Source organism: Pteropus alecto, unplaced genomic scaffold (assembly GCF_000325575.1).
Source record: "Pteropus alecto unplaced genomic scaffold, ASM32557v1 scaffold93, whole genome shotgun sequence".
In the NCBI taxonomy this organism is placed as follows: Eukaryota; Metazoa; Chordata; class Mammalia; order Chiroptera; family Pteropodidae; genus Pteropus; species Pteropus alecto.
The window spans coordinates 753,077-765,103 of record NW_006433381.1 but is presented as its reverse complement, the minus strand read 5'-3'; the positions used below and the strand labels follow the sequence as shown (position 1 = coordinate 765,103).

General features: G+C 37.1%; 1 protein-coding gene across 1 annotated transcript in view; it reads right to left on the bottom strand.

Annotated features, from left to right (window-relative positions):
• Positions 1-8,001: 8,001 nt before the first annotated feature.
• Positions 8,002-12,027, bottom strand: part of SLC25A53 (solute carrier family 25 member 53) — a 9,305-nt gene continuing 5,279 nt past the window's right edge. Inside the window, exon 2 of the mRNA XM_015586559.2 lies at positions 8,002-10,491. Within this exon, the coding sequence (XP_015442045.1) occupies positions 9,540-10,460 (921 nt within the window). The 5' untranslated portion in view covers positions 10,461-10,491 and the 3' untranslated portion in view covers positions 8,002-9,539. The remainder of the gene's footprint in view (positions 10,492-12,027) is intronic.

Here is a 12,027-nt window from a genome sequence, read left to right as displayed (position 1 = left end):
TTTATTTATTTATTTTCCAGTTTGGGGCTATTGTAAATAGTGCTTTTGTGAGCATCCTTATCTATGTCTTTTTGTGAACACACATTTGCATTTTTCTTGGCCATATACCAAGAATTAGAGTTGCTCTTCATAGGACATGCATATGTTCAGCTTTAGTAGATATAACCATCTAGTTTTCAAAAAAACTTATACCAATTATTGCTTATCTTTTGACCTTAACTCTGCTTCTTGTGTCTTTTATTATGTAATTTTCATGTACTCAAATGTATCAATATTTTCCTTCAAAACTTATAATTTGGGTTTTGTTCAGGGATTTCTCTATTCAGAGAACATTATACTTTTTGTTTATATTTGTAATTTTTAATTTTTTGATTGTGTGCTTTAGGTCTTTTATACAGCTAGACTTTATTTTGCATAAGACATTGATCTTGATTTTTTCCATAAGAGAGACTGACTATCAATCATATTTATTAAATTATCAATCGTTTCTACACCCCTTTGCAATGCCACATCTTTCATGTACCAGTATCCCATATATGTCTTTTCCAATTTTGTGATTAATTTGTCAAGTTCCACAAAAATCAGCCTGTTCATATTTTGATTGGAATGTTATTGGATTTATGGATTCATTAGAGAAGAATTGCTAACTTACTGACTTGAAGTCTTCCTATGCTGAAAGGAGAGACAGTCCACCATGGGCCCTGAGCATCTCTGCTTGTTCTTGCTGTTAATGCCAAAAATGCAAGTCCCTGATGATTCTTTACCTAAGCCACTTCTCAGAGTCATGTTTGCAGTAAGCAGTCCTGAAGGATGAGAAAACATCTCCCCACAGAAAAAGAGCAGGCTTGCTTCAATTTTCTATAAAAGCAGTGGAACCTCATTGTTCCTCTCCTATAAGTCAATCCACTACGTGTGCAGCCATCTATCATGGGTCCTTTGCATTGCTCTTGTGGGACTCGGGGGGCTTTGGGAACAGACACAAGCCAGCATGAATCTCTCGCTGCTGCTTTTTTTTTTTTTCTGTGACTAATGTCTTTTGCCTCTCATCTTAGGTCTGATGCCAGAATCAATGAAACTACAGCATGTATATAGGGTAAAATCCCAGGCCCTGTGTAGTTCCTGACAAGTATATTTCTCCATTTTCAGATATTTTAAATTTTTCCTTTAGCAGAATTTTACACTTTTATTTATAATGGCTTGTTCATCTTTGTTAGCTGTCTTGCTAGCTGTGTTACAGATTTGGGGGCTACTGTGAGCGGGTTATATTTTCTATTGCAATTTCTAATTGGTTGTTGAATTCTACATCCCTTTTCCATGTTACTAGTGTAGCTACTCATGTGGAATAATGTATTGTTTCCCTTAATAAACTGTTGACTTCTCTTGGGAACAGAAACCATACTGTATTCATGTCTGTATTCTTCCGATGAAACATTTAATTCTATTAACATTTATTGAACACCTCATATCTATCAGTTGCCAAATAAGGAATAAGAGGTATATATCCATAAATAATATAGTGTGCCTGTTCTCAAGGAATTTACAAAATGTGGAGAAGACAGACATATCCACAAAATATTACCATTAAGAAAATAGTATTATGTATCACAACAGATATATAAACAAAGTACTGTGGAAGTAGGGGCAATTTATTATGACCCGAGGATTCTGTAAGTTCTCATACAATAAGTAGTGTTTGAATTGGGCTTCAAAAGGTAATTGGGATCTATACTGGTACAGATAGAAAGTGGGGGAGATGAGTTCTCATACTATATCTGGCATTCCAGGTCTTCCACAATTTAGCCCCAAGCTACCTTTCCAAACCCAGCTATTAAGTCCTCCAGGAAATAAAAAATTAGCCTCTCATCCATTAATCATCTTCCAAACTTATAATGCTTGAGTTACTACTGTGTTGCTTTGTATTATAGCACAGTGATTAAAAGCAGAAAATCTAGAATCAGACAAATTTGGATTCTGGCCCAGGCTCTGCAATTTACTGGCTATGAGATCTTGGGCAAATGAAAACTAGTTATAGTGTTTATCTCACAGGGTTGTGTGGTAAATTAGATAATTCTTGTAAAGCTTTGGTTTTGTACCTGGCACAGGACATGCATTCAATAAACCTTAACTATTACGAATGGTATCTCTACTTTATCCATCCCTCTGGCATTAATTCTCAAGTCAATTAAAACACAGTTATTGTATATCCACTATATGTAATGATTATATTAGGCATCATGGGGAACATAAAGATGAATAAGACCTTATCTCTGCCTCCAGTGACCTATCAAGTAGAGGATGTAAGATATGTACACAAATAATCATGAGGCAAGGCAGATGATAAGACCTGGATTCTTCCTCTGGCACTCCATAGCTTGATGGAGTTGGATCACATGATCTCTCAAGACTATTTCCAAGCCTAACATGATTCTATGACTTCTATAATTGTGAGTGCTACATCGACGTTAATAAGTACCAGGGAAAAGTGGAAAAGAGGTTAAACCTAATTCTATCTAGGAGAGTCAGGGACATCTGCATAAAGGAAATGACATTTGAACTATGTCATAATAGATGGGTGTCATTTGGTGAGGGAAGAAATGGGAACAATGGAATTCCACACAGAGGGGAAAATAAAAACAAAAGTGTAGGGCACACTCTGGGAATACTCGGTAGTTTTATATGGTTAAAACATCAGGATTTACAATTGTTAAGTATGGAAAAATAGAGTGGAAACAATAAACTAGTGTCAGACCATGGAGAACCTGGAACGTCATGTTAAGCGGTTTGGATTTTATTCGGTAAACTGTTCACATTTTAAGGTGGCCAGGAGACCTGTTAAAGAGTTGTGACAGTTCAGGTATAAAATAATGAAGGGCTGAACAATGGCTGCAGATTAAATAGTAGAAAAGAAAAGACAGAAATTTTTCAACTTTTTTTTCATATACTACCTTGTGTGTATTGTTAAATAATTTTTAATGTTTCTTGAGGGCAGGGATCATTCACTCATGCCACAAATATTTGTTGAGAACATACTATATACAAGACACTCTTTTAGGCACTGGAAATACAGTGGTGAATGAGAGAGTCAAAATCCTACATGTTAAGGCTCTGAAAGTATCAAAAAATCATGATAGTACTGAAAGTGGGAAGACTAGGGATAGGTTGGTAGGGGGAATGGAGAGTTCAATCTTCAACATGTTAACTTTGGAATGCCTATAAGAGATCTCAGTGAAACTGTCAAGTAGGCAGTTGGGTACAGATATCTTGAGCTTTTTTGTACACAGTTCCTCTTCATTAACATAGTAATTTAAGGTATACTGTTTATTTTTTTAAAAAATTAATGAATTATTGGCATCTTTATAGATAATAGTATATTAATTAATACATAACATATTATATTGAATATGTCAATATGAAGGATCAACACATATAAGCTGATTTCTTAACACAAGATTATATTCTCAAAACAAAACGGAAACTTACTATGAGAAACTTATTATAACTCCACTTCTGAGAATATTCTTTACTGTTAGCAATTTTTTAAAAAATCTCAACAACTGATAAAAATCCAACAAAATATATTAGACACTATGAAAAATACTATGAAACTTTGAAAAACATTAAAAATTAGAATCTCAACCATTATTTTTGCTTACATTAAAACTGAACAGTTACTTTTACTGAAATTAAAATCTCAACAATAGTTTTTGTAGAAAATAAAACCTCAGCATCTATTTTTTTTAGATATTGATAAGAACATTGACACTCTTGAAGAACAGAAATAAGGTAGAAAAGACTTTTCCTATCAGATATCAATAAAAGCTGCAATAATTAAGATAATGCCATTTTGGCACAAAGTTGGACAAATAGGCCAATGGAATAGAACAGAGAGGCCACAAATAATTCCAAGAACATATGAACTCTTGATATTTGACAGAGCTGGAATTGTGAATGAGTGAGGAAAGGAGAGATTTTCAACAAATGATATGGGGCATTTGGGTATTCATAAGGGAAAAAATGAAATTTGACCTCTATTCTCACACTCTACACAAAACTTAATTCTAAAAATATTAAAGACCTAAGAGTAAAAGGCAAAACTATATATGTTTTAAATATTAACATAGGGGAATATCTTCATGATGTTGGGGCAGGGAAGGATTTTTTTTTGAAAAGATACAAAAAGCAATATGCATAAAGAATAAATGTTGAAAACTTTGACTATATTATAATTAAGAACTTCTGTTTATTGGAAGGAACTATCAAGAAAATGATAAAAAAAATACGAGACAATGTAGGGAATGATATACGCAACACATGTAAAAAATAAAGGACTATAACTAGAATATATAAATAACTCTTACAAATTAATTTGAAAAAGGCACAATTCTCAATAAGAAAAAAAATGTCAAATGTCTTGAATAAATGCTTCACAAAATAAGAAATCTTAATGTCCAATAAGCATATGAAAAGATGCTCAACATCATTAATCAGGAAAATCAAATTATGAGAGGCCATTTTACACCCACTAGATGGGCAAAAATTAAAAATCTGATAATACTGTATGTTGACCAGCAGGTGGCATAATGGAAACTGTTAAACCCTACCAGTAAGGGTGAAAATTGGTACACCATTAGGAAAAGTTAGGAATCATATAGTAATGCTGAATGTTCCCATACCCTATAAACCAGCAACTCCAGTCTTGGCTAAATATCCTAGAGATGACTGCATTTGTGTACACTACCAAGAATATTAGTGGTAGCACTGTTTTTTAACAGTCAAAAACCGGAAATAATCAGAATGCTTCTCAAAGTTATCATGGATAATGTGGTATTTAATATACTATTTATACAACAATATATACAAAAAAGTGAAATAACCAAACAACAATGAGATACCACTACATGCCTATTAGAATGGCCAAAATTTGGAACACTGACAACAGCAAATGCTGACAAAAAGTGTAGAGCAACAGGAACTTTCATTCATTGTTGGTGGGAATGCAAAATTGTACGACCACTTTGGAAAACAGTTTGGCAAGTTCTTAAAAAACTAAACATACACTTATTATACAACCCGGCAAATTTGCTCTCTGGTATTTATCAGAGGATTTGGAAATATGTCCACACAAAAATTTGCACACAGATGTTTATAACAGCTTTATTCATACTTGTCCAAACTTGGAAGCAACCCAAATGTCCTTCATTAGATGAATGGATAAATAAGCTGTGAAACACACAATGAATTTTATTCAGTACTTAAAAGAAATGAGCTATAAAGCCATAAAAAGACATTGAGTAAAGTTAAATGCACATTACTAACTGAAAGAAGCCAATCTCAAAAGGCTATAGACTATATGATTCCAACTATATGACATTCTATTAAGGGTTAAACTACGGAGATAGCAAAAAGATCAGTGGTTGCTAGTAGTTGGAGGGGGATGAACAGGAAGAGCACAGAGAATGCGGTGGGGCAGGCAGTGAGACTACTCTGTATGATGCTATAATGGTGGATACATGTCATTATACATTTGTCCAAACCAATAGAATGTGCAACACCAAGAGTGAATCCTAATGTAAACTATGGACTTTGAGTGATAATTATGTATCGATGTAGGCTCATCAATTGTAAATAATGTACCATTCTGGTAGGGAATGTTGATAATGGGGGAGGCTATGAATGTGTGCGGGCAAGAGTATATAGGTAATCTTTGTACCTTCCTCTCAAATTTGCTGTGAACCTAAATCTAAGAAACAAAGACTTTTTAAAAAAGTAAATTTATCACAATTTAAAAAAATGAAATAACTACAGCTACCTGCAACAACATGGATGAATCTCACAAATAATGTGAAGTGAAAGAAGATAGGCACAATTCCAAGTATATAAAGTATATAAAGCTCAACTATCTATAAAACAAAACTGTTGTTCAGGGATGCTTACTTATATGGAAGATAAACCTATAAAAAAAAGCAAAGAAGTGATATCGCAGTAGTCAGGATAGGGGTTACCTCTAGGATGGTGGATGAATGCGATCACTGGGGGTTGCGGGGGCAGGGGGAGTGAGGGAGTAGAGGTTATCAAGATATTCTATTTCTTGTCCTTGGTGGTCATTACATGGGTGACAGCTTTATAAATGTTCTTTTAACTGGCAGTTCTCTTCTGAATGCTTCTCTTTCCTTAACGAAATGTAAAGCAAGGTCACCAACTGGGATTGAGGATGGGGAGGGAGGTGTTGAAGATTTGATGAGAAGGAAGATGGTATGAAAGAAACACAGAAGTTGGAGAGTGAGTGGAACAGAGAAATATAGAATTTTTAATCTTTTCTTTTATGTAAAATTTTCATGTTTTTTTCTGATTTATTATGCTTTTTATCATATGTAACATTATTTTATTAATATATTACACTATATGCAGTTATCCCAAACATGTAGTTAAATTATACTATTTAATGTTTCAAAATAAATTTTAAAAGCAAAATTAAGTTTTAATAAACCATATAATTGTGATTATTTTTGTAATACAATATCATTTATTATTTCTACCTTGTGCTTTAGAAAAGCTGATGTAGTTTATATTTAGACAAAAATACACAGGGCTTATGCAGGGATTTTTATTAGTCTTCTTTCAACTTTCTATACCAAGGAGCTTTAGTGTTAAATTCTATACTTTATAAGTTTTACACAGACATACGTATTTATTATCTCCTTATTTTATTGCTCTCTAGTCCAAAAGCCATTTTTATATGTCAGAAAATATAACATTAACAAAATAAATCTTGACATTTAAAATTACTAGAAAACTATTACACTCCTAAACTTTACTCAGAAGATTTAAATTGAAAAAGTTGATAGGTTCATATAATTTTATAATTTTGCCTAGGTTTTTGTGTGAACCAATTTATAAAAATCAATTAAATTATAATATGCTTTAGTTATAAATCCATGTTTATGTTATAATTGCATAGCTTCGGGTATTAACATACTTAATGTAAATTTAGTTTTTATAAAGGCAGATATAGTCAACTGAAACGATTACCACCAATGTGGCTTTAAAATATGCTATGTTTTTATTTTCTATGCTCTATAACTGGGCCATTGTCATAGAGATAAAAGTCTTTTTAAAAGAATTTGAATCTACAAATATTGAATCTAGAAATATAAACATTTCAACTCTTGGATAATTCAGGAAAAATATGGTTTGTGTATAAAAAATGAATTCTCAAATAATAAAGCTACCATTAATAATGTTAACAATTGGTGGATTTGGGTAAAGGGTATATGGGTGTTCTTTATATTTTTCTCATGCTGGCAACTTTACTATGTTTTAAATTATTTCTAAATAAGAAGAAAATGAAGAAAGGGACATAGACTGACATAGTGACTTAAGTGGAAATTGACAGCATACTTGGAAATAAATACATCTCTTGGACAAAAAGGAGAGTATAGTAGTTTACCCTCTTCAGCTTAAAAACCAAAGCCATTGCTAAGTTATAAATTTGTATAAATATTATTTTCTTCCAAGCTAGCCTTGAACTATAACTAGCTACTGTTCTATTTTTCCTTCCCTTGTGCATACTGTATCTCCTGTCCTTGAATCCACAAGCAGAGTACTGTCCCCCCCTCCATTTAGGTCTGCATGGGATCAGACATGGGAACTCATTTACAGCTATTTGGACCAGCCATTTCCCGTTGACTTTGCTGGCAAATGCTCTTTGATCTCTTATCACCTACAGCTGCATCTTTAATTTCTGTGATATTCAATGAGGAATTATCACTACCAGGATCTATAATCAGGTCATTATAAATGACAAATCCAGTTCAGTAAGGAGGTGCAAATGGAGGTCATTATCACATCTATAAGGAGAAAACTGCAACATGTCATCTTGGAAATCCTCAAAATTCCAGTTGAAATGAATGGGACAGTTAAGCAATGTTTCTGTTGGTAAAATTTCAGTTCCTATAGCGTTTCTAATAGCAAACAAGCCATCAATAACACACTCTTCAAATGTTCCAGTTGAAAGTCACTTTTTATTATTATTATTATCATCAGCAGTATCTTTATCATTAGCACAAAACTAATCCACTAATAAAAGGAAACAAAATCACACCCCAAAGGCGTGTGTTTTGCCATGGTTGGGATGGGTCAGTAACATTATCTTCATGTACAAGGGACAGTACCCTGAGGATAAAGACCATATCACAGCTTGATATTAAATTCAACAATTCAGCCAACATTATTGAGCACCTAGGCACAATGAAAGATCTAAAATGTGTACAAGAATCCCTGCTTTCAAGGAGTTTTACAGTCTAGTAGGAGGTATTGAAGAATACCAAGAACACAAGGCCACATGAGATCAGTGAAATAATGGAATCAGCGGCATACATGAAGTGTTATTCGAGAGGGGTATCACAAGAGACTACCATTACATTCAGTTGTGGGAAATCAGGAGAGGCTCCACAGAGAAGGTGGCATCTGAGCTGGGCTTTGAGGTTTTCGAAGGATTTTGGCAGACTGGCATGTGAAGGGCACTACAGATGGAGACTAGTGTGGGCCAAAGCACGGCTGTGGGAAAGTTTGAGGCATGTCTGGGGAGAGAACAATAGTCCAGTTTGGCTGATGTATGAAATCTATATAAGTGAGAGTGGTGTGATGAAATGCTGAAAGTTACGTTGAGGACCATATTTTGAATGGCTAAGACTTCTGATCTTTATGTCATAGTAACTATATTTATCCACAGTGATAAAATATGCAATGATTTGTGAAAAAATGTGATCACTTCACTTCTAGATTTCTTAGGGAAACTCAAGTGGTTTCTAGGCAATGTCATTCCCTTGCTATCAAAAATGTCCCAGCAGATAACCCCAAGCAATCTATAGTAATTTTTTTTCTATTTTGCATGCAACTAAATCTCTTCCTTCAAAGTGTTTTTTTTTTCCATCCATCCAGGGACCATACCTCTCCCCACTCCTACCTCCAGCCCTACCTAATTTAAGATTTCCAGCCACAACCACCACCTTGAAGTTAGGACTCACAGTCTTGAAAAGTGAGAGTAGTGGTAGTAGGGATAGTCATGAAATGTCATGAAAACATAGCCATCTGAGAAGTTCTATGGAATCTCTATACTAAGAGTCAAGCTTAGTTCTTTGATATTGGAGTTTCTGATCTTCTACTCAGTTTGGTCCAGAGAAAAATTGGAGGGGTCCCAGAACTTATAGTACCAAATTAAAATCCTTTTAGAGTTTCCTCTATTGTCAAAGAATGTCTTAAAGGAATGACATTTCATCTAAGTTAAAAGTTATTTAAAAGTCTCCTGGGTCTAAGGCTGTTGAAGCTGTGGTTAGATAGGAGTAACTCTTTTTCTGATCAAGGAAGGCTTTGTCTGTGCCCAATAGGCTGGTAGTTGGGAACTTCTCTAGTGCACTGACAGTTCAAAGACGTTAAAGAATGATTGTATTAGGTAACCAAGCTGTAGAAGTAAGCTATTTAGACCAACCTGGGAAGGCTTAGAATAACAAAGGTGCCATGGCCACACTTCCTGCAGCTAGTCAGTCTTTCAGCTCTTTCCTGGAATGAGACCTCCTCTGCAGGAAGTCATGGATAGCAGTAGTGAGGCCCCATGTCACACTGGATCGTAGGATGACCAGGGAGCCTCCACGGTAGATCAGGAACACCTTTCGGCCCCGAGTGTCCCACACATCTTGGGCAGAGGCCCATAGGCTGGGCATGCTCTGCCAGCCAATATGGGACTGCATATTGGCAACTAGCACAATCAGAGGATAAAGAATTAGGCAGGTGATTGTTCCATTGACACTCCCAGATACCAAGGCGGGAACCCAATGGGGCAGGCCTTGCTCTGCCAAGCCATCCTGGATGGGGTCCTTGAAGGAGAAATACAGAGCACTCCCCAGGCTGTTCCTGAGAAGGACAGGCCAGAAACCACGATAATAGCCCAGTGACATCCGCCCCCAAAGCCCATAAGAGTTGAATTCCTTGAGAATGCTGAAGGTGCTAGGGAAACGAGCTTGCTTGCGACCATCCTGGAGCACATTTTGCACCCTTTCAAAGGGGCTGAGTGCCACAGCCTCCACCACACCAGACATGAGCCCTGCAGCCCAACGGTGTCCTAGGGAGTGTGGCCCATCAGGGGAGAGAGAGAAGAGCAGGCTATCATAAGTCCCAAACAGTAGAGTCCCTTGCAATGTCTTGGAGAGAAGAGGTGGGTAGATTCCCCTGTAGAAGTATTGAGGACCTTCATGCCAAAGCTGTCGCAGAGCCTCTGACACCGCCACAGCATGGATCTGTTGTCGGAACACAACCTTATAGATAGGAAAGGTGAGAAAAGTAGACATAAAATTGGAAATGGCCCCAAGGGCGTAGGCCTGAGAGTGCCAGATTTTCTTCCCAGGTGCCTCTGCTCGCATCCAGTGCTGAAGCTCCTTCCCGGGAGAGTGGTTCTGTTCCCCCATGCTGGAGACAACTGGGTGCAGGCAGAAGAAACTGGAAAGAGCAGAAAAAAGAGGTTAGACTGACCATTAAATCTGTTGGTGAGCGTTTTCACTGCTTAATTAGAAAGAGAGACCCAGGAAACTCAGGTCTAAGGAAACAAGCCACTCTTTGGGCCAGTCTCTGAGAAATAAGCACACTCTTAAGAAAGAATTCATCAACCTTAAATTAAAGGCAGTTAGTTTTTCTGAACAGAGTCGCCTCTACAATGTTTTGCTAACACAGCAAATATTTTAATATTCAAGGAGGTTGAAGATTAAAGAAAATAAAATTGGGGAAGAAGGCCTACAAAACCTATTGCATTCAACTTTCACCACAATTTTGCATTTGATAAACTACTAGAATAGTAAGTTGCTATTTTCTTTCCAAAAAGTGGCACTATCTTGTAGAGGCAGAAAGGCATTCAAAAGTTGTAGTCCAGTACTTTCTCTAAAAGTTGGTAGAAACTTCGGAAGCTGGGAGTCTCCTCATCTCCCTTTCTGTAGATTCCTGCCTTTGTTGTAGCTGTTTCATGGCAACTCCCCCCACCCCAATGAGGAAAAGAAAGAGGAGCTGTTCCTAAAAATTCAGCATGAAAAGGCTCTATACCTGGCAGAGGCTCTATACCTGGAAATTTCCAAGCCTAACCTTGTAAACCTATAGCTATATAATAGAGCATGGGTTCTCAACCTTAACACATTTCACATCTTCGGCCAGATAATCCTTTGTTCTAGTGCCTGTCCTGTGCATCATAACATATTTAGCAGTATGCTGGCCTTCACTTGCTGAATGCCATTAGCACCAACTGAACCTACCCAGCTATGATAACCAAAAATATTTTCAGATGTTGCCATTTGTCCTGGGGGAGGGGCACAAAATCGCCCTTGGTTCAGAACCACTACACTAGAGGAAAGAGGCAGTGTAAAGACAACAAACAATTGCTCCTACCCGGTAATGGTACAGGAGCAAGTGGAGTAGTATGAGAAGTAACTGGGGACCCAGGGCATATGAAAGAAGTTTGAGATTAAGAAGAAATGAATGCTTAGTGCAGATCTGAGAAACTGAGGGTGTTTGTCGTGAAGAAAATATGGGCTCCACTGGGCTGAGAGGACAGTGTGCTGCAGTGGGAGATGGTGTGCTGAGGAGAAGAAGCATAGGTGTACGGGCAGGGGGCAGGAGGCAGGAGGAGGGGGGAGAAGGCAGATGAGCTGGCTGGGTATTCACATGCAGATTAACAGGAAGCTTGGTAGGAACTTCAGACCCAGAGGTTTCACACAGAACCCCCTGGGCTGTGTGGTCCTGAGGAGAGGGAGGTGTCAGGGCTCTAATTATGCTAGCAGTTGATGGCCCCTCAATAGGGACAAAGGAGTCCGCCTGGGGAGGGGCAAGGAGAAGCCAGGCACTGCCAGAAGTCCACTGCAATTTTCCCTGGGCCACTGCACACAGAACCTGCCTTGAAGGGCTTCTCTTTCCAGAACCACCCCATCAGCTCCCATCTGGCTTCTTGCTCCTGCTCCATCCATGACCCCACAATCTGACCTCACAACCACC